The following is a 23,947-nucleotide window of genomic DNA, read 5'->3' as shown; positions in this document are numbered from 1 at the left end:
ATTATGAATAGTCAGGCTAAAAATCTGTAGTGGCCAATGCGCCGCCTTCACACCGCCATCTTTGTCTTTAACTATCACATGATTACAAGCATACCTTTTGAATGTTCTCTCTCTTTTTTCTCTCATTTTCTCTCATTTCTTGTTTCTCTCTCTCTCTCTCTCTCTCTCTCTCTCTCTCTCTCTCTCTCTCTCTCTCTCTTTCTGTCAGTGAGGGTGAAAAGGACCCAAAAATGGGTCCTTAAAAAACAGATGATTCTACAAGAAGTGATGAAGAATGGTACGGACAGAGCATGGGAGAAGATGAGTGTCATCTAGGTAAACAAAGACGTACCAATTAAGCAACTCTCCACAACACATCATTGACAAGTGCCTGAAATACTGCTGACATACTGCTGACATGTTGGCCTAACAGCATGACCAGGCACTCATAGTGGCCAGTGGGAGCATCAACCACTCTCTTCCATTCATCGCCCTCCCTGAAGCGCACGAGATGATAAGCGTTAGAGAAATCGAGTTTGGACAAGGTGGTGGCCTCCTGGAGAAGCTCGAAGGCTGATGAAATGAGTGGCAGTAGATAATGGTTCTTAATAGTTATGCCATTTAAAGCCCAATAGTTAATGCAAAATGGATCTGTCCTTCTTTTTGACGAATCCAGAAAAAAGAATCCAGTTCCAGCAGGGGAGGAAGAAGGTCAAAATAGACTGAAGGTCGGCGGATCGAGGATACTGTGGGATTGGCAATTGGATCGCCACCCAAGGACATGGCCACTGCAGATGTGTCATCAGAGCAAATTCCTCATACTGCAGCATTTGAGGAGCTGCTTGAAGTTGTGACTCATGCTGTGGCCTATATCTCCAATTCTTCCCTGATCTCCACACCAAGGGGTCATGAACTTGGAGAAATCCAATACACACCCTTTCAACGTCAAACTATTTTCTCTGTGGTGCTTCATGAGCATGAGTATGAGGCAGAACTGAGACCTGTATCTGTATAATCATGAAGGATACCCACCTTGTCTTCCAAGCTGTGCAGAATGACATTTACCTTGGTCAGTAAGGTGTATGCAGTGGCAGGTCAGGCTGGTGTGTTCAAGCACTTGGACAAAAGCAAGGGACATAAATACACAGTTTATGCAATTTATACAATTTATACAGTTTATACAATTCCATCACAGTTTAGTAGTGACGATTTTATGAGATTCTTCACTGATAAAATCAAAAGTATCAGGAATAAAATAGGTGACGCTCAACATATGAGAGCAACTAGCATCCCGGTCTCACCTAAGGTTCTAAACACACAACTACATTGCTTTACAAGTACAGGTCAGGAAGAGTTAGTTAAACTTATTACTACAGCTAAATCAACAACTTGTTCACTAGACCCCATTCCAACTAAATTACTGAAAGAAGTGTTATATAAAGCCGGTGAGCCTCTTCTTAATATTATTAACTCCTCGTTGTCTTTAGGTCACGTCCCTAAATCCTTCAAGTTGGCAGTTATTAGGCCACTCATTAAGAAACCTAATTTAGATCCTAATGGACTTTCAAATTACAGACCGATTTCACACCTTCCGTTTATGTCTAAAATACTAGAAAAGGTTGTGTCTGTTCAACTGAGCTCCTTCTTACAGGAGAACAATATCTTTGAAGAGTTTCAGTCAGGTTTCAGGCCCCATCATAGCACAGAAATTGCACTTGTTAAAGTTACAAATGACTTGTTCTTAGCTTCGGACAAAGACTGTATGTCACTATTAGTTCTACTTGACCTTAGTGCTGCATTCGACACTATAGATCACAACATTCTCCTAGATCGCTTACAAAATTACACAGGTATTCATGGACAGGCTTTAAGTTGGTTTAGATCCTACCTGTCTGATCGATACCATTTTGTAGAATTTAAATGGTGAATCCTCCAGTTTATTACCAGTTAATTATGGGGTCCCTCAAGGATCAGTTCTAGGACCTCTGCTTTTCTCGATATACATGCTTCCATTAGGGAACATTATTAGAAGACATGGGATTAGCTTCCATTGCTATGCTGACGACACACAGTTATACATCTCATCAAAACCAGATGAAATAACTAAATTGTCGAAATTAACTCAATGCCTTAGAGAGATAAAAGACTGGATGAGCTGTAACTTTCTGTTGTTAAACTCCGATAAGACAGAAACACTACTTATAGGCCCAAAAACTAGTACACAGAAACTCTCACAACTTAATTTCCAATTAGAGGGATGTACTGTTACTAGTAGCTCGACAGTGAAAGACCTGGGTGTTATATTAGACAGTAACTTGTCTTTTGAAAATCACGTCGCCCAAACCACAAAAACAGCCTTCTTCCACCTCAGAAATATTGCCAAGCTGAGAAACATCCTGTCTGTATCTGATGCTGAGAAGCTAGTTCATGCTTTCATGACCTCTAGACTGGACTATTGTAATGCATTACTAGGTGGTTGTCCTGCATCTTTAATAAATAGGCTACAGTTAGTCCAAAATGCAGCGGCCAGAGTTCTCACTAGGACAAGAAAGTATGACCATATAACCCCAATTTTATCATCTCTACACTGGCTACCTGTTAAGTTTAGAATTGATTACAAACTGCTGCTACTTACGTACAAGGCTCTTAATGGTTTAGCTCCCATGTATCTAACTAGTCTTCTAACACGTTACAATCCTTCACGCTCTCTGAGATCACAAAACTCAGGACTCCTGGTAGTCCCCAGAATATCTAAGTCTACCAAAGGCGGAAGAGCGTTCTCTTATTTAGCTCCCAAACTTTGGAATAGTCTTCCTGATAGTGTTCGGGGCTCAGACACACTTTCACAGTTTAAATGTAGATTGAAAACTCATCTCTTTAGTCAGGCGTACACATAATACATCCCATAAATATTGTGCACTATCACACTAGACTTGCACATTCTTATGAACAGCAGATATGTTAATCCCTATGCACTGCTCTTCTCTTCTCTTTTTCTACCCATGCTGAGACACCCATGCTAAGATCGTCTTCCGTGCGTTGAAATTTTTGGACCTCCACTGAGACAAGGCTGACTCTGTGAGAACCCTGAGACATCTACAGATCTACCGGCTCCAGTTGGACTCTGTGATACTTGTATATTTGTAACCACACCATTTAGTGTCACCCATATGAGGATGGGTTCCCCTTGAGTCTGGTTCCTCTCAAGGTTTCTTCCTTTACCAATCTAAGGGAGTTTTTCCTTGCCACTGTTGCCTGAGCCCTCAGACTTGCTCATTGGGGACAAATACACATACACACATACATACATACATACATACACACTGTGAACTGTATATATCTTGAATTTTTATTATATTAATTCTTTATACTTCTCCTTATGTTTATCTTTTGTTTTATGTTTATGTTCTGTAAAGCTGCTTTGTGACAATGCCCATTGTAAAAAGCGCTATACAAATAAACTTGAATTGAATTGAATTGAACATAAATACAGTCCTCCCTGCCACTAAGCAAACTGCCCATGACATTGGCTGTTCCACAGCCCTACTGGGACAAAGGAGGGGAACAAAGGAGGGGGGCTTCTTCCTAGATGACCCAATTTTCCCCTCTGGCCTGCTTGGTAATGCACTTAACACCTTTGACAACGGGTATCAGTAAGCTAAGTGCCAGTGGGCAGCATTTAAAGAACCACATCTGAGCATTTCCTCACATCTGAGAACCAGGGGACTTTTACAAGCCATTCCTGGCCAGTGCCCACAGGGAGGAGCAGAAGGCTGCTGAAGGCAGAAGTGGCCACCAAAAGATAGGGGGGCCAATCACTAAACTAAATTGTCCTCCAAGTCCTCGGCGGTCCGATTTGAGAACAATGAGCTCCTAAAAAGTGGTTAAAAAGAAAACCTGACAATTGTTCGGGCAGGACTTTGAGAGCAGGCCCTTTTGAAGGATTCTGAGTACACCATTACATCATGTATCTGACCCCTCATATCATCTCCAAGGTCCCAATTCCTTATGTGTTGATCGAGGCCTTTCTGCATTCAGCAGCTTGTCTGTCGTCATTGATGTTACCCTAGTGTTTATTGGCCCTGGCATTGGACATGTTTCCACATGTGCTTCAGACACCCGTCTCATGGAAGCATGCTAATAGAGTCAAAGCCATGATGCAGCACCCTTTCTCAGCAAACCAGTTTATATGTAGCCTGAGATTATTGTTTGGATGAAAAAATTTTATTTCATAGTCTTTTCATGTCAAATTGTCAGTTTATCATGGGTCTCCAGCTGATGCTTAAAAAAAGCATAAAAACTACACAGAATATAATACAAAACTGGCTTATCTTAACACAAATAATTATTTCTGGTTTTGTTCATTATAGTACCACTGACAAATCAAGTTTGTCTGCAGAACAGACACAAACGTCTGTTCATTTAATCATGTTAAATGAGCATAGTAACAATTAGTCCTCAAATGGATGGGTTGATCCCTAATATGACTATGGAATTGCACAGGAATGCTAAATGAGTTATAGTAATATATAAAACCTTTGTAATTCTATGCAGACACTAAAGGGGTTTGCAGTGCTCAGAACTAAGGTCAGGAAAACAGAGCTGACAGTAAACAAGGATAAGCAAGGACACCGCTCACACTGCTACAGTGTTAAGAAAAAGTCCACAAGAGGATACTAGTCTGTGGAGCACACAATTTTAGTCTGTGGTATTTACTGCAGAAAACTGAACTCACTTTTTACCTAACGCTGTCAAGTACTCAAGTAATAAAAAGAAAACTTTGCTAATATGATGGTGATATTAAAATGTGACATACGTAAATAACTTAAAATAACAGTTACTTGAAATACCATTAGTCTTAGCAAGACCTGTACTCAGTGTTCACATTAACATCAGAAGGGAAGAAAAATGTGGCGTGGTTTTCATGACCCCCTGAGATTTTTATGTACAGCAGTCTCTAGAGTTTACACAGTCTGATGTGAAAAACAAAAACATCCAGTGACTTGTTGATGAAAGAGGTGAGAAGGGAATAGCCCGAGTTGTTCAAGCTGATAGGAATTCTACAATAACTCAAATAACCATAGTTTATAACCATGGTGAGCAAAAAATAATATCAGAATGCAAAACGTGCCAAACCTTGAGGTGGGTACAACATTTACATTTACGTTTATATTTATGACATTTGTCAAACACCCCATATCCTAAGGGAGGTACAGTAGAAACATGCTATGAAGTCTCTATCAATGAATAAATTAATACTGGTTTGCTAGGTTACAGATTTAGTATACCCCCAAACTAATTAATCTATTCTTCTCATGTTAGCTAATAACAGGAACTTAAGGCTACAGTGGGCACAGATTCAGTGACAATGGGCAGTCAAAGATGGATTGGCTTGCCTGCATTAATTTTCAATTTGCTGACATTTCAGTTCAAAAGCTTAGGGCAAAATTACATTAAACAGAATCTTATAAATATTTGACATTTGTTCCTTTATCACTGTGTAATTTAATCAAGATCGTACTGCGCATCTTAATGACTTGTGCAAAACATTAGGATAGGCTAATGTTATTTTACATTTTAAGATAAGATAAGATAAACCTTTATTTGTCCCACAATGGGGAAAGTTCTCTGTTACAGCAGCAAAGAGAAAGAAATGCAAATATATAAAAAAAGACATAATATAATATACAGTATATACACAACACAATGTATAAATACAAAGAAGAAAAAAACAGACCATGAGTAAGTAGTTACAAACAGGTAATATTGCATGTTTTTTTATTTCTGTTATTGCACGTGTTGTTTAAAATACTTTGTTATTGTTATTATTGCAGTTACAGTAATACATTGTGTAATTATGGTGACTGGTTCACTGGGAGCAGCTTTGATTGTAAAGTCTAATAGCAGCAGGGAGAAAAGACCGTCTGTATCGCTCCTTCAGACACTAAGGATGTAACAGTATGTCACTGAAGGAGCTGCTAGATGATTTAGAGGTCATAAAAATTTTAGAGGTCATAAAAAGTTTCAGAAAATGTTTTAATGCAGCATCATGTGCCAATCACAAGAGAGGGGATTTAATTACATTATTTTATACTTCTTGTTCCTCGTTAATGCTAAATTTATGACTCTTATGAATTTGTATTGAATTATTTTGACAGTAAATGTTAATCTCTGTATCTGAATGAAAGATGTTTGATAAACACAAATTATTTTGGGGCATTTACTTGCCTAGATTATGATCCTAAACCTACATGTAAATATGCATGATTAGATGTGTGTTGCATGCCCTCAATTATTAATTCAAAACACAAATCCATGGATACTGCTACATATATTCTTTTGGGCATCAACAACACTTTGAGTTAATACACTAATTCAAATAATTTTCTAGAGTTATCAGACCATTATGAGTGTGACATGGCTGGATACTTGACTACTATTACTGGGTACTATTTCAGTATACTTTTGGGTTCCATGTCAGTGTGCTACTAATCAACAGAAGCCTTAGGATATCACAGCATATTTACTTGCAGTTTTCTACAGTGGCCAGGTGGAAGATATCAAGCAGGTTGGCACTGTGAGACAGAGTGTAAAGAAAGGTATGATTGAAGCACACTTAACTGCACCTTTGGTTAAATTTTTTCAGTGGTCTCAAAAGAACTCTGCTTTGTGTAAAATTCTATATAATTTTAGAGGTCATATTATTTAACAAGTGTCAAAACGCCACTTTAAATGAGTTACATTCATGACATACAAATGACATACATTCATGACTCACATACAGTACAAACATGCAATCTTAAATATAATCGTGTTAAATGTATGTGCTTATCCTCGCACATGTAATCCTGGAACAGAATGCTTTAAAGAAAGTTCACACACCTTTTAAATGTGTGTGAACGCACAGAGACCTGGGTGCATTTCAGGAGAGGGCTGTGAGAGTGCAGTCAAGACGCACTGAGTCCCCTTCAGCGTCAGGGTCAGCATTATAAAGTCGATTGCCAGCGCTTTATTAGGAAATCACTGTAGCCATGGCGGTGTTTTCATTGTATCCAACATTGAAGAACGTATTTAAGACGGCTGATGGAAAAACTTCATTAAACCTGGTTGTCGGGAACGATTCCAGCAACTCGAACTGCAGTGACTAGAGGACTACCTGTAGGATTTCGGCTGTTTAGGAGAAAAGAGCTATATAAACAGTGCACTTTACGCGGTGTCTTCGATGTTCGTCTTTTGATTTAATATGTCTAGCTGCCTATACGTTTACAAAAAGACAAAAGCCGTTATAAAAACTGGACCTTGCTAATATTCGACCAATGCTGCGCACGTTGGAACCGGTTGCTTCTCAATCCTAATCGCACTGTGCGATTCGCCATTTTATCGGACAGAAACCTGAAGGATTCACAGAGACCAGCCACTTCCATGGAGTGAGCGTGACTCGATGCGTTTTCTCCTCATCAAAACGCAGTGAGTAAATCATTGTTTAGTGTGATTTCAACGGATCGTAAAATAAAAAATGTAGGGAATCTGCAGTGTCCAAAGCACGGCGCACTGTGTGAAGTCCGAGCTATTGTCATCGCAGAGATGCCGGTGCGCGCAGTGCCCACCAGGTTCATGTACAGGGGACCGTGCTCGGTGCCAGACATCCTCTCTTACGGGACTCCTGTCAGCCTCCCCGATGATGAAGTGGAGGGTAAGTGCCTTTATTTTTTGGAGGAGATCCATAATCCCGCAGTCTATTCAAATGATTAACATTAGATCGAAATTAGTATTAACAGAAACTCCCTGTTAATTGATGCATGTAGTTAACTACATAACAGATACCTCCATCCTTGACTAAAGTAATTTTACACTGGCTCTATACACTGATCTATTTTTGATAGTTAATTCTAAAAATTCGTTAGCAAATATGGTCTGATGGTTACCATAGTTTACACAGAGGCAAAGAATTCTACCCGGCTGCGTCAAAGTCATGGGGACTTTTTGGTCAAAGACATATGATTTTATGGTTTTACAAATCTAGCTGATAATATTCTAACTTATTTCTGCCTTTCATGTGTTTTATATCAGCCAAGCATTCAAACAGATGCAAACATTTTTCAGGTGGAGTTCATCAAGTTTGCACATTGTTTTGTTGAATTCGATAGGGTGATTTTGCAAACAGCATAGGAAAGGAGTTACACATATTCTTGAGAAATATTTCAGTTGTCCACACTTCAATCATATGTTTGTGAATTCAAGGAAAGGGTGTTCTGGTAGTCTAATTTTTCCCCTGTCATAACCTGTTTGATCTGTACCGTGTGCCTTTGTGAACGATTCCATTGACTTCCACTGAAAATAATTTTTTTCAAGGCTGTCTTCAGTGTACTGTTTGATCTTTAGACTCCTTATGATCTAAACCCAGAGGAAGACCAAATCTCCAGTAAATCTGTTCCCAAAGCACACTGACAACAACCAAAATACATATATCAACCTTGTGCTATATCTGTGTCACGTTCTGGACACCACACCAAAGGAATCATTATTTTCTTTTTTCCTGAAAGGAAAGAATTCAGTTGGATTGCAATATTTGCAAAGCTTCTAGTGAATTATCTACAGAATTTTCACTTTGTGCAGATCGGCTATACACCGTTCTCTTAACCAGATGCCTAGATAAGTGATCTCTGACTTAAGCTATTGGGCTTTCTTTGGATTCAACTCCTGATCCTTCCAATAACAGAAGCTATTCTTCACTGTGCAATAACAACTCATCTTCATAATGAATCAAGTATTCATGATTGGAAAAGTATCTTTGCTAAATAAAATTGGTTAAATCCTAAAACCTTGCAGAAGGACTTTCCAAGTGTTCTATGTATTTTTTAACTTAGCAGATTTGTATTGACATTCTAGGTAGAATAGTAATGACCAGAAACTATTAGACATGTCAAGAGCCAAACAATAGCTAGCCTCTTGTAGAAGACATGCTAATACATCAGGGATAGAGACCACTACAGGTTCACAATTGGGTGTATATTTGTAATTTCTAACCCTGCTGGACAGATGGCCGTACATTTGTCTCAAGAATATTCTTGTATCATTGTCTCATTGAATACAAGGTCATGTGGCTGCAAAACAAGACCAATTCATCACCCTGTCCCCACCCCATGTCTGTGTACTGTGTATGATGATCAAACATTCCCACCTTAAATCCAAAGGACACTGATTTCAATTTAACTCAGTTTTATTTGTGCAGCATGTTTAAGAATGGTTCACAGGAATATTATAAATTATAGCATATTTAAAATGTTAACCTTGATAGGAACCAGACACAAAAGGGAACCTATCTTCATCTGGGTCAGACGGGATAGTACAATTATAAAATTATTTTACTGTGTAATGTATCTAAAACTGATATTTCCTGATCCAGTAGAGGTGATTAATTAGTTTAGGCCTAAAACATAGCCTTACAGAACACCAAACTACATTAGTATGTAGAGAAGTCACCATTAATAGCTACAAACTGATAATGATCAGTCAAATAATATCTGAGCCAGGAGAGTCTTGTTACCTTAACTCCAAAAAATCTGTCCAGCCTATAAAGTAAAATAGCATAAGTGTTGTCAATATCTGCACTAAGGTCAAATAACCCCAGCAAAAAGACACAGCCCTAGGCATTGCCACATACCCTAAGCTACGCTTAGTAAAAGATTAATATTAGATATATTTATGTGTATGTATCTATCCCCAATGAGCAAGTCTGAGGTGACTCAGTCAGCAGTGACAAGGAAAAACTCCCTAGAATGGAAGGAGGAAACCTTGGAAGGAGCTAAGTCAAGTCAGGAAGCTTTTATTGTTATTTTAACCATATATAGCTGTTCCAGTACACAGTGAAATGAGACTAGGTTTCTCCAGGTCCATGATGCTACATAAAACAAAGACAGAGCTAAGGACTGGACTTAAGTAAATAGGCATAGCCACATGAAGTGCATCTGTGCAACCTGGTGCAAACAGTGCAGGAAAAAGACAAGACAAGACACAAAAGCAGCGCACACCAGTGTAAATACTGTGTGTACTGTACTTTTTACTGCATGTGCAGAAATACTGGAATTAAGACATTCGTATTATACCAGCAGTTACATTAGGTATTGCAATGTATTGTGCAAACCAGCAATCGACTGAAATGTGAAAGACAGCATGTGCAAAGAGCAAAAACCGATGTGCTTTTCTCAGACTTTGTAAGAAGAAGAAATGCTGCTGGACTTTTTTGGTGATGAAGCTGGTATTTAGTGACCAGGTAAAGTTCTCTGCTAGATGAACACCAAGAAATTTGGTGCTCTTTACGATTTCTACAAATGATGCATCAATGTTCAGCGGAGAGTGGTCACTCTGTGCTCTCCTGAAGTCAACAAAAATCTCTTTAGTTTTATCAACATTCAGAAACAGGTTGTTGACTCTACACCAAGCAGAGTTGTTGGCTGTTGCACCTCCTCTCTGTTTGCTGGCTCATCATTCTTGCTGATGAGACCCAGCACGGTTGTATCATCGGCAAACTTGATGGAATGATAATGCGGCACAATCATGAGTCAGCAAGGTGAGCATGCAGCTTTAAGGGGCTCCTGTGATCAGTGTGGTGGTGCTGGAGATGCTGTTCCCGATCCGGACTGACAGTGACGTGACATACATCTACAAAGTGACGTGACATACGACTAAGTACGGTGACCCATACTCAGAATTCGTTCTCTGCATTTAACCCATCCAAAGTGCACACACACAGCAGTGAACACACACACACACACCGTCAACACACACCCGGTGCAGTGGGCAGCCATTTATGCTGCGGCGCCCGGGGAGCAGTTGGGGGCTTTGGTGCCTTTGGTGCCAGTTGGGGGCTTTGGGCCCAAGACGCAAACCTACAAACTCTCAACCATTAGGCCAATGAGGTCTCCCAGTCAGGAAGACAGGATCCAGTTACAGAGGGAGGTGTTCAGCCCCAGCATGCTTCTCAATCAGGTGCTGAGGGATGATTGTGTTGAATGTTGAACTGAAGTCTATGAACATCATTTGTACATAAAAGTCTTTATTTGTCCAGGTGGGTGAGGGCTAAATGAAGGGCCGTGGCAATGGCATTGTCTGTGGAGGGGTTTGGACGATACTGTACGTGAACTGTAGGGGGTCCAGTGAGGGTGGTAACTGGGTCTTTATGTGCCTCATGATGAGCTACTCAAAGCATTTCATTACATTGAGTGTGAGTGTGACTGGATGATAGTCATTGAGGCAGGACACTGTAGACTTCTTTGGGACGAGGACGATGGTGGTTGTCTTGGACCAGGAATGTTGCCTGGTCCAGCAGCCTTTCGTGGGTTAACTCTGCATAGGTCTTACTTGCCATTACGTACAGTAGTTCACCTCAAACCAAGCATAGAAGTCATTCAGTGCATCTGGTGCCCCTTTTCCACCAAGGCAGTTTGAGTGCTGGTTCAGAGCCAGAGCCTAATTTAAAATCAGTTCTTTCTTTTTTGACACCCAAGGCACCAGCTAAGAACTAGAAAAATATGTGGTTCTTAAGTAGCACTAAAACATTGCTGGTCTAGGCTTAAGAATCGCTTGTGTCAGGGGCTGGGACAGGGTTACTGTGACCAACAAGACAAAAGAGAATGTCATTAGCGCCATTTTTAAATCATTTTAAATCAGGATTTGCCGCATTTGGATGCCAGTGTAGGTTCGCAAAGCCGTGAGCATTAACAGTAAAGCATTCTTGATGTTGTGTTTGCCGCTGCTGCGCTAATGTTGCTGTATAATGTTGTATACAGTGACGTAAGACTTGGCTCTGTGATGGTTTGCAAGCCCATGGAAAGGCAAACCGGTTCTTAGAAGGCTCGCCAGTGGAACCAACTTTGAACCAACACCAGTACTAGCTCTGTTCTTTCTGGTCCCTGCTAAAAAAAAACAGCATTGCTGGTCCAGCATAAGGTATGTTTTGCATGCTGGGACCAGCTTGGGATGGTGGTATGCTGGTCCAGCATTAGGTGCTGGTTGCTGGTGTGCTGGCCGACCAGCCTGGGATGGTGGTATGATGGTCCAGCATTTGGTGATGGTTGCTGGTGTGCTGGCCGACCAGCCTGGGATGCTGGTGTGCTGGCCGACCAGCCTGGGATGCTGGTGTGCTGGCCGACCAGCCTGGGATGCTGGTGTGCTGGTCAACATATGTTGTCTTTTGGATGCTAGTATAAGACCACAACAAAACCCATTTGTTACATATCACATTTCTTAGTGCATATTCATAGTTAAATAAAGACCAAGACAATTTTCTAGTTTTCACTTTTATATATTTTTAATAAAGAAAAACATTCTGGATATTCCTATCATTTACATGGGTTTCTTATATACATACATACATACATATATATATATATATATATATATATATATATATATATATATATATATATATATATATATATATACATACATACATACATACATACATACATACATACACACACATATATATATATATATATATATATATATATATATATATATATATATATATATATATATATATGAGAGAATTGAGTGAAAAGTCGGAATATATTGAATGAAAAACTCGTACTTCAAGTAGATAGTATGAAGTACTTCAGGCAGAATGAGTGAGTCAGCGAGAAACTTAGTTGCTGCAATTTTGAGAAATGAAGAGATGGTTAACACGTTGGTGAGTGCGTGTACGGCTCGTAAACCACACTCAGTATCGGACTACGGATGAAGAAATGTATTCGCTATTTTACCGAGGAAGGCCAAATGCAGTGGGCCTCAGCCAGCCTGCTCATGTCCATCTAACGGGTAGTACAAGTAATGCTACTGAAGGAAACATCCCTGACAGTCCTCAGGGGCCGTGTGTATCAACCCCTGTCTACAATCTGCGTCCGTTCACTCGGAAGGGCCCAAGAAAGAATAGGTGAGTAATAAGGGAATAATGGGAGGGTTGTGTCAGGAAGGGCATCCGGTGTAAAACCTGTGTGAAGTAGATGTACATAGTTCACAACAATATTTTGAGTCTACTGTAATTTCATCTTATTTACACTCAATGAGAGAGAGAGGATATAGGAAAGTTTGTTTTTGCCTTGTTTACGCTAAGTTGTACTTCTTTCGTCGTCAGCCAAATACACTCCATCACATCAAAATTCAAGTGTATCACTTGTGCTGAAAATATGAACTAATTTCAGTAAAAATATATCCAGTTTAGCTTTTATAATGGATATCTGTTGGTGCAGGTGCTTGTTTACATTGAGCAAGTAGCTTATTAGTAGCTCATTTTAAAGTAGATTATTAAATCTGGCACTTAACTGTTCATAACATCACTTTTACTAAACAGTTTGATTTCACTTAAGGTGCAGCTTAAACTTCAGGCAGATATCTAAGTACTGTGAAGGTTTCATTAAATTCTGTCCAGCCAGTTTTGTGTGATGTGATAAAAACTAGCTGCACATACAGACATACAGTACATTTTTCTGAGACTAGTTTCTGGTTCTCCAATGTATGAAACAAAGACAAAATCTTTTATATAGAGTCACAATGTTATTACTGTTACTATTATTTACTGTTATACACAATGTTATTACTGTTACAATTATTACAACAGAAGCCGGGTGTGCCAAATGTACCAAGTCAAATAAATGCAAGAATTCAAGAATGCATAAAACCGTCAAAATTCTCACTGTTAACAAATTTGCCTGTACATAAACAGTGAAGATAACTACCTAAACACTACAAACCGTACTAACTGGCTATATGCTGATTTAATTTTCTAATATTTCTAAGGTGTCATGCAGATTCACATTCGGTGGATCAACTTTTCACAAAAGAGGTGGTTCTCCTGCCAGACCATACATATATGCATGTGCCAAGGCGTGCCACAAAAGCTTGGCTATTTGAAAATGGACACATTAAGTCTGCTTTGGAACTTAGCCGCAACTGGGACTCTACCAAAGTAATGCAGGCAATATCTGAGGCATTCCAGCCGATTGTGGGTGCATGCAGGTGAAAGTATTTTAAAAATAATCATACAAGTTTTAACCTGCCTTGTTAACTGTTTTTCATGTTTACTGCTTTTGTGTTAGTACAAATTATTATTATAATGGATGGTTTGCCCAGTTGGTGGACCTCTGTGAACATCATTAAAAGAATATTCAGGCAGTTAACCTATTAAATTAAAATTTAATAGGTTAAATTTGTTAAAAAAGAAGCCTATTAAATTAAAATTAGCCATTACTGTCTACAGTACATTTCAAACTCTTGCATCTCTTTTTTTATATAATAGATCTGTCCCACAATCAAAATTCTCAAATTTATTTTCTGCATAAGTAAGTCTTGTTATCTTTATGTAAATAACTCGAACCATCCTTTTGAATTTCTATTCTAAATGTAGCATAATTGACATAATGTAAATTTCTTTGGGTGCATAAAATTAAAATAATCTTATTAGCTGTCACAAATGTTTGACTTGCAGTGATCTGTGCTTCTTTTCCCCTCAGGTTACAGATTTTGTTACCTTGTCATAACAAACTGGTTGAGCCATCCCTTAGCTCCAAACAGACCTTGACTGGAGCGCTTGTGAAAAAACTCTTTCATCAGAAGTCCATTTATGTCAAACCAGACAAGGTGCTGATAACAGAGGAAAAAGAGCTTGTAAGTAATGTTGAAATGAGATAAACACACACACATACATGCATACACTGCCTGGTCAAAAAAGAAGCACCATTTTAGAAGGTTATAATTATTGAGTTGCATCAAACAAAGAAAACAAGAGAATTGAAATTACTAGAACTAGGGCAATGGATATGTGTCAAGTGGTCTGATGAGTCCAGATTGACCCTGTTCCAGAGCGATGGGCATTGAATGAAACCAGCAGATTATATAGCTATCCCATTTCCTGCTCAGATTAACACAGTCACATGGTATACATTGCAGCTACTAATTTTGTTAGTATGTTATTTTGGATCCAGTAACATTTCTCACCTTTACTTATTTCAATTTATAGTCAATTCAAGATGGAGACAGTCAACATACAAACAGCAGTGAACCCCAAGAAGTATCAGATGACATAAATGGTATTTCTATCTACAAATACATACAGTGCATCTCAGAAAATAAGAATATTGTGAAAAAGTTACTTTTCTTTCTTTGTTAATATAATTTGAAAAACAAAACTCTAGATTGATTACATGTAAAGTGAAATCTTTCAAGCTTTTGTTGCTTTAATTTCAATGATTACAGGTTATTATTCTCATAAAATAAAAAATGCAGTATATCAAAATATTATAATATTTAATTTTGAGTTTGAATAAATTAAGGCTGTTATCAAAGTAACCTGGTATTTAATAGTGCTTCAGCAGTTTCACAGGCTGATTCCCCATTCCGTGCCATGCTGCACTGATCATTTTTAGAAGTTACATACATTTCTGTATTGTACATGATTTCTTTGATTGATCTGAGAGAATATTTGGATATTTTGAGATTTTTTTTTATTTTATATTCTGAGATTTTTTTATTTTCATGAAATAGCATCAAAACTGGCATGTTACACATGTTCAAGTACAATATGTTTTCTTATTTAACAATTTAAATGCCTTTGCCTGTACTATAGCTGCTGCAATATATACGTTTCTTTACTCATCTCGAAAATTGTTGCTGTCTCCACAGATGCCACACGGTCTCTCCCCAGTGGTGATCAAATCATCTGGTGTGCAGCCACCCAAGCTGTTCTTACAGATGCACCTAGCATCTCAAAAGACAACAATGCAATGTCTAGTTGTGCTGCTGTCATCACCATTGATGGTATTCACACCTTGCCCAGTCAAGCTTCTGTCATCTCCAGTGGTACCACAGATGATTTTCCCATTGTATCATCTGCCATCAACAGTAATCCCACTAATGGTTTGTCCTGTGGCACCAATTTAAATTCAAGTGATGACAAAGGTGACTGTCCTTCTACTAACACCTCCGCCGTAACCAGTGACCATTCCCATCTCTGGTGCTATAGCCTCAACTGTCTCCAGTGCATCCAGCAATAATGTAACCCGAACCCCTTATAGGTTAACTGTTTCCATTGTTCTGTTTTTAAAAATCGTTGTGTTTTTAGATTGTGTTATTTACAAAACTGCAATATGCACAAAGTGAAATAGTATCTTGCAAACATACCCTGCAAACATGTTTCAGTTTTTATGTTATTCCTTTTGTAGTACTTATCTGGACCTATTTGAGGAAGAATATTTCTCTGATGATCCTGATCTCCAGGAAGCCATTTCAAGATCTGACTGCTAGAACCAATCAGAGGTCAGAAATATTTTAGTCTTTGAATAAAATACAATTCTTCACGTTTTAATAGAAGTCTTTAACTGACGTAAGGATAAGTTGTTCGAGCAAGCAGCTGCACATTACTGTAAACTCAACTTCAGCAATAGGCTGCAGTGAAAACCAGAGAGGTAGAGGTGAAATTAAAAGAAATTTGCAAAATAAAAAAAGCCTAAATATTATTAAATGCATAATATCAGGGTTTTCCCCTATATCATTTTTGTTCTGTGTTAAAGTTATATATTACCTTGACACTAAATACATATTATTTGTATTATTTTAGTGATTCAAAGATAAGTTTGAAGGGAATAATGGAGCAGATCACTTCGAGAATAAATAATGATGAAACTGTTCACTTTAACATAATAAGAAGGAATGTGTGGGATGGAGCTTCCAGAGCCATGGGCCGTTCCAATTTTGCACCAGAAAAGAACATGGATATAAAGTTCACAGATGATTACGGAATATCTGAGGGTGCCATTGACAATGGAGGGCCTACCTGGGAGTTCTTCAGGTTGTGTCTTTATGAAATCAAGGACAATATTGGAATCGTTGAGGGTCCACCTAATGCTAAAGTCCTCACATGCAATTGGTACTACTGTATGTATTATTATTTTTTTTTATAATGATTAGAATAATGTTTTTTTTATAAAAACAATAGGGCTTCGCACCATTCGGTGCTCAGGCCCTAAAAAACATTAGGGCCTGAGCACCGAATGGTGCGAAGCCCTATTGTTTTTCCTCGGGAGTATTATTAGGGCCTGAGCACCGAACGGTGCGAAGCCCTATTGTTTTTCCTCGGGAGTATTATTAGGGCCTGAGCACCGAATGGTGCGAAGGCCTATTGTTTTTCCTCGGGAGTATTATTTATTTATTTATTTATAATAAATAAATAGACCCGAACAACTTTCGCGCTCTAAACTATGATCTCCGCCCAACAGGAAGTCGGCCATTTTGGATTGTTTTATAAGTGCATACGGTGAACTTTTATATACTCCTCCTAGGGAATTCATGCGATTGACATCAAACGTTGTGAACATGTTGCCGAGACATTGCACTTGCTAAATTGCGAAGGGATTTTTGATATCTCGAACGGTGCTGCCATGGCGAGGCGACAAAGTTATGGCGAATTCAGAGAAACAGAAAGTGTCTAATATCTAAAGCAAAAAATGTCTTATTGGGAAGACACGCGGTGTGTATGTTCGGCCAAGGATTCCGATCGCATCGATGTGCCTATTGTGAATCTCGGACATAGCGCCACCAAGAGGCACCAGGAAGTGTCAGTCACAAAGGTGGATTTTTTCACAGTTGTATGCAATGGACTTTTAAATACTCCTCCTAGAGGATTCATGCGATTGACACCAAAAGTGGTCAACATGATGCTTAGACGTTGTAGATGATAAATTGCGTAGGGATTTTTGCTATCTTGAACGCTGTTCACATGGCAAAGCATCAAACTTTACTTTCTTTTTCAGGCATATTTAAGGCTTTTGGTGTGCTTAGATTGACTTGAAATTTGACACATACATCACATTTGTCGGCTGTTAAGTGTGGACAAAAAGGTCAGACAAAGGTGTGTCTCTTAAGTGGCTCAATAGCGCCCCCATTTGTCTAAAATGTGGGGTTTCATTTACCTACAGTCCCCAAATGGGTCAGTAACAACATAAAATAGTCCACTGATATTTACCCACTTGATGCACTTGCCCACCGTGCATTGTTTTCTGGAAGGCACTGTATAGCGATGAACAAACGTGCGAAGGCCCGCCATCGCTGCTTGCAGCTATATTTTTATTTTTTTTTCCCCACACATTGGCCAATTGGGGTCCCTTAACATGCTCGAAAACTCTTGAAATTTGGCACACACGTCAGAGTCGCGCGACACTAGGATTGGACAAAGGTTGGAATACGGGCGTGGCAGGGGGTCTTTGTAGCGCGCCCTGTAATGCAAAAACAAACATTGGTGCACAGATCGGGAAATTATGTACGCACATGTACGAGAGTTGGCACGCATATAGATCTCATCGACCCGAACAACTTTCGCGCTCTAAACTATGAGCTCCGCCCAAAAGGAAGTCGGCCATTTTGGATTGTTTTATAAGTGCATGCGGTGAACTTTTAAATACTTCTACTAGAGAATTCATGCGATTGACATCAAACGTTGTGAACATGATGCCGAGACATTGCACTTGCTAAATTGCGAAGGGATTTTTGATATCTCGAATGGTGCTGCCATGGCGAGGCGACAAAGTTATGGCGAATTCAGAGAAACAGGAAGTGTCTAATATCTAAAGCAAAAAATGTCTTATTGGGATGACACGCGGTGTGTATGTTCGGCCAAGGATTCTGATCGCATCTATGTGCCTATTGTGAATCTCGGACATTGCGCCACCAACAGGCGCCAGGGAAGTGTGTCAGTCACAACAGTTGCATGTGGTGAACTTTTAAATACTCCTCCTAGGGAATTCATGCGATTGACATCAAACGTGGTGAACATGATGCCGAGACATTGCACTTGCTAAATTGCGAAGGGATTTTTGATATCTCGAACGGTGCTGCAATGGCGAGGCGACTAATTATGGCGAATTCAGAGAAACAGAAAGTGTCTAATATCTAAAGCAAAAAAATGTCTTATTGTGATGACACGCGGTGTGTATGGTCAGCCAAGGATTCGGATCGATATGCTTATTGTGAGTCCCGGGTATAGCGCCACCAAGAGGCCCCAGGAAGTGTGTCAGTCACAAAGGTGGATTTTTTCACAGTTACATACGATGAACTTTTAAATGCTCCTCCTAGAGGATTCATGCGATTGACACCAAAAGTGGTCAAGATGATGCCGAGACGTTGTAGATGATAAATTATGTAGGGATTTTTGATATCTCAAACGCTGTTCCCATGGCAACGCGTCAAACTTTACTTTCTTTTTCAGTCATATTTATGCCCTTGGCAAGCACTTTGGGTGCCTTAATAAAATGCTTGAAAACACCGGAAATTTGGCACAGACGTCAAAGTCATCTGCCATTAGGACTGGTCAAAGGCTGGAACATAGGCGTGGCAGTAGGGCTCTGTAGCGCCCCCTGAATTGGAAAAAGTAAATATTGGTGCACAGATCGGCCAAACATGAACGCACATGTACAAGAGTTGGTATGTATACTGTATAGATCTCATCGACCCGAACAAATTTCACAATCAAACCTATTAGCTCCGCCCAACAGGAAGTCGGCCATTTTGGATGGTTTCAAAAGTGCCTGTGGTGAACCTTTAAATACTCCTCCTAGGGGATTCATGCGATTGACACCAAAAGTGGTCAACATGATGCTTAGACGTTGTAGATGATAAATTGAGTAGGGATTTTTGATATCTTGAACGCTGTTCTCATGGCAACGCGTCAAACTTTACTTTCTTTTTCAGGCATATTTAAGGCTTTTGGCGTGCTTAGATTAACTTGAAATTTGACACATACATCACATTTGTCAGCTGTTAAGTGTGGGCAAAAAGGTCAGACAAAGGTGTGTCTCTTAAGTGGCTCACTAGCGCCCCCGTTTGTGTAAAATGTGTGGTTTCATTTACCTACAGTCCCCAAATGGGTCAGTAACAACATAAAATAGTCCACTGATATTTACCCACTTGATGCACTTGCCCACCGTGCATTGTTTTCTGGAAGGCACCGTATAGCGATAAAAAAACGTGCGAAGGCCCGTCATCGCTGCTTGCAGCTATATTTTTTTTTTCATTTTTTTTAATGTATTGTACTGAAATTGACTAGGCCACTGATATATTTGTATTTACATTTGGGATAAATAAGGACTTTTATACTTTTTGTATTAGGCTTTATTTTTAGATTATATATTTGTTTAATATTTTTAGTCATGAGATTTGGCAAAATAAGTGATCTTGTAACCTTGGGAAAATGTAAGCAACCTTTTAATCTAGTGTTATTAAAAAGCATTTTATGTCATTAAAGTCTTTTTATATAAATATTTTTCTCCTTTAAATTGGGTTCCCTATGTTAACATGAAAGCCAGCTGTACTATCATTAGTCTCACTTAGATAATTGGTCATAATGTTCAAGTTTATTTGCAATCAACAGCTATGAAAGACAATGGATACTTCCGTGCTGGTCAGATCATGGCTATGTCACTTGGCCATGGGGGACAGAGTCCATGCTTCCTATCCGATGTCTTGTATGAATCTTCAAATGTCTTCAAAAGGGTCCAGACAATGTAAAGGCCAGAATCGAACATATTAATGATGATGACAGGTGCAATGGGTGAGTTTTTTTCCTGTATAATTTTATTTAATTACTAGTTTACTAATAACCATACACATTAATTTTTAATACTGAGTCTCTCAGTAATTGCTATGTACTGTATTATGGTTATGTTAATGTAATATTTTAGATTTTAGAAGCTGAGACAGAATCACAGCTGGAAGATGCAGTTGCTAGGGCAGCCAGCTTGATTAGTCTTGCAGGTCATAATGTGCTTATAACACTGAAAACCAAAGAAGAGACTGCAATAGACTTGGCTCATTGGTATGTCCTCCAGCGGACCCGTGCACCTTTTGAAAGGTATTCTTATTTCTTGCCACATTCTACAGTTTCCTAGTAGAAACATAAATGTGGTTCTTAACTGTTGCTAATGTTGTGGCTGTGTTATAAATTATTTACCTACTTTACTATTATACAATATAGGATGCACAGACTGTCCATATCATATGCTGATTTACTCATTTTGCTATACGCAACTCCCCAGGTTTTGGAAGGGCTTGAGAGGTTTTGTGCTTTTATTTTTTGCTTTTTTGCAATTCTGAAGTAAAAAAAGATGGATTGCAGTTTCTGTTCAGACCATTTCGCATATTTATTTTTTCTGTAACATAATATTTGAAAAATTCAACATCATAAGCAAATGTTCAGTTCAAACGTTGCTGGGTACTAACCTTTAGTTAAATTAGTTTAATGGTGGTTTTATAGGAACAGTTATTTTTTTGGGAAACAGAAATGTTTAGTATTGTGACACCTTGATGTGTAAATATTTCATAGGCCTCCTGTAATTACTGAATCAAACCATGCAAATAAATAGTTTGTTGTTTCTATTTTGAACATGTTCATTCATTGTCCTCAGAGAATCTGTCCGTAAATGACAAACCTGGAGCCCACTATAGTCAAGCGTTAAATGAGTGAAATGTCTGATCCTTGAAAATCAATGGATAACTTGCTGCAAACTTGGGGAAGAGATGCATCTGTAAGAACTCTACAGTACATCATTCACGAACACCACTTTCACATTAAAGGAATTCAGCTGGTAGTTATTGCCATATCCCCTCCCCTGTATTGACCTTATTCCAATTAATGCAATTAATATTTTGCAAATAAATAACATCTGACTTCAGCTGTGTGATGGGGTGTACAATATCGAGAACAATCTTTTTTTAAGCTAAGGTTATTCGCTCATTTGAAGCACGTTACAAACTGTGACAAAATGTTCTATGCCACGATTTCCGTCATCAGTCAAGGGATTTATTGGCCTTAATTCCATATCCTGTTGGTGTTGAACTTGAGAGTGTGGCATTTGTACAAGATGTAGTTGTCTTTGGTTTTGAGGAAGATTTAACATTCCAATTGTCCAGAGTTGCAGCGGGGACCTATTCTCCATTGTCCTCAAGCTGTGGTGGTTCCACTGGGTTATGAATTCAACAGATCTGTTGATTCTTGGAAGATAAACATGGTGGAGTGCCCTAATGTGAAGTGGGTCTGTGCTATTTAAAAGTCCAACATTTTCCATGAAGAGGAAAAGGTCTTTAAAGTATGCTGACACAACCCTGTTCAATTCTCCCCACAGACTTTCAATTCTCTGGTTGTGTACACTACGCCCAACCATGAAACTACCCCTGTTTCCACCACGATTCTCAATCATAAATCGCGCAATATTGATGTTCTCGCCACCAGCATCACCCCGAAATGATGCGGAAGTCCAAATCGATTGACTGCATCCTGTAAAAGTTGCAGAGCAGTTGAAGCTCTGTTGTCTGTACAACATCTCAGGTAGGTAATGCAGCGACTGTATCCATCCACTCCACCATGAAAAACAAATCGCCATGGATTTAACTTGTGATTTGTGTCAGTATGCCTGGAATGAGAAGAAATTTTAAACCAACTTGCATGTAATGTAGTGTTTAATTTAAACACTAATGACAAACTATATGCATTTAATTAATTGTTTTCTTTTGGGGTTTATTGTAAAACAAGTCTTTTTAAAGACATTAAAATAAAACGAATGTTATAAATCTCCAGAAATCTTTTTCTTTTTCAGAATTTTCTGAATGTATTGAATATATAGGAGATTTTGAAATTAACATTAATGTAATTAAGTAAAACTCATTCAATTGTAAAATAATTATCCATCCATTCATCCATTTTCTACCACTTATCCGGGGCCGGGTCGCGGGGGCAGCAGTCTAAGCAGGGACGCCCAGACTTCCCTCTCCCCAGACACCTCCTCCAGCTCTTCCGGGGGAATACCGAGGCGTTCCCAGGCCGGCCGAGAGACATAGTCCCTCCAGCGTGTCCTAGGTCTTCCCTGGGGCCTCCTCCTGGTTGGGCATGCCCGGAACACCTCCCCAGGGAGGCGTCCAGGAGGCATCCGGAACAGATGCCCGGGCCACCTTAGCTGACTCCTCTCGATGTGGAGGAGCAGCGGCTCTACTCTGAGCTCCTCACCCTGTCTCTAAGGGAGCACCCAGCCACTCTGCGGAGGAAACTCATTTCGGCCGCCTGTATCCGGGATCTTGTCCTTTCGGTCATGACCCAAAGCTCATGACCATAGGTGAGGGTAGGAACGTAGATCGACTGGTAAATAGAGAGCTTCGCCTTGCGGCTCAGCTCTTTCTTCACCACAACAGACCGGTATATCGACCGCATCACTGCAGAAGATGCACCGATCCGCCTGTCAATCTCCCGCTCCATCCTTCCCTCACTCGTGAACAAGACTCCAAGATACTTAAACTCCTCCACTTGAGGCAGGAGCTCTCCACCAACCTGAAGGGGGCAAGCCACCCTTTTCCGGTTGAGAACCATGGCCTCGGACTTGGAGGTGCTGATTCTCATCCCCGCCGCTTCACACTCGGCTGCAAACCGTCCCAATGCACGCTGAAGGTCCTGATTTGAGGAAGCCAACAGGACAACATCATCTGCAAAAAGCATAGACGAAATCCTGTGGTCCCCAAACCGGACTCCCTCCGGCCCCCGACTGCGCCTAGAAATCCTGTCCATATAGATAATGAACAGGACCGGTGACAAAGGGCAGCCCTGCCAGAGTCCAACATGCAGAGGGCCCCGGACCCCATACTCCCAGAGCACCCCCCACAGGTCACCACGAGGGACACAGTCGAATTGTAGTTCGAACACACCATCCGGTCCCCCTTCTTAAACAGAGGGACCACCACCCCAGTCTGCCAGTCCAGAGGCACTGTCCCCAGCCTCCATGCGACGTTGCAGAGGCGTGTCAACCACGACAGCCCCACAACATCCAGAGACTTGAGGTACTCAGGGCGGATCTCATCCACCCCCGGTGCCTTGCCACCGAGGAGCTTCTCAACTACCTCAGTGACCTCAGCTTGGGGGATCGACGAGTCCACAACTGAG

The 23,947-nt window shown here is 39.8% G+C and overlaps 1 protein-coding gene and 1 long non-coding RNA gene across 2 annotated transcripts in view; both read left to right on the top strand.

Annotated features, from left to right (window-relative positions):
- The first annotated feature begins 7,118 nt into the window (after positions 1 to 7,118).
- The window catches only part of cabp7b (calcium binding protein 7b), a 42,629-nt gene continuing 25,800 nt past the window's right edge, over positions 7,119 to 23,947 (top strand). Inside the window, exons 1-2 of the mRNA XM_060863099.1 lie at positions 7,119 to 7,446; positions 7,562 to 7,672. Coding sequence (XP_060719082.1) covers positions 7,564 to 7,672 — 109 coding nt within the window. The 5' untranslated portion in view covers positions 7,119 to 7,446; positions 7,562 to 7,563. The remainder of the gene's footprint in view (positions 7,447 to 7,561; positions 7,673 to 23,947) is intronic.
- Positions 14,541 to 15,710, top strand: LOC132841107 (uncharacterized). The gene is made up of 3 exons (XR_009647864.1): positions 14,541 to 14,643; positions 14,996 to 15,065; positions 15,658 to 15,710. It is a non-coding gene; the product is annotated as an uncharacterized LOC132841107 (long non-coding RNA).

The sequence above is a fragment of the Tachysurus vachellii genome, chromosome 26, assembly GCF_030014155.1.
Source record: "Tachysurus vachellii isolate PV-2020 chromosome 26, HZAU_Pvac_v1, whole genome shotgun sequence".
In the NCBI taxonomy this organism is placed as follows: Eukaryota; Metazoa; Chordata; class Actinopteri; order Siluriformes; family Bagridae; genus Tachysurus; species Tachysurus vachellii.
This window is presented reverse-complemented; position numbering and strand designations above follow the sequence as displayed.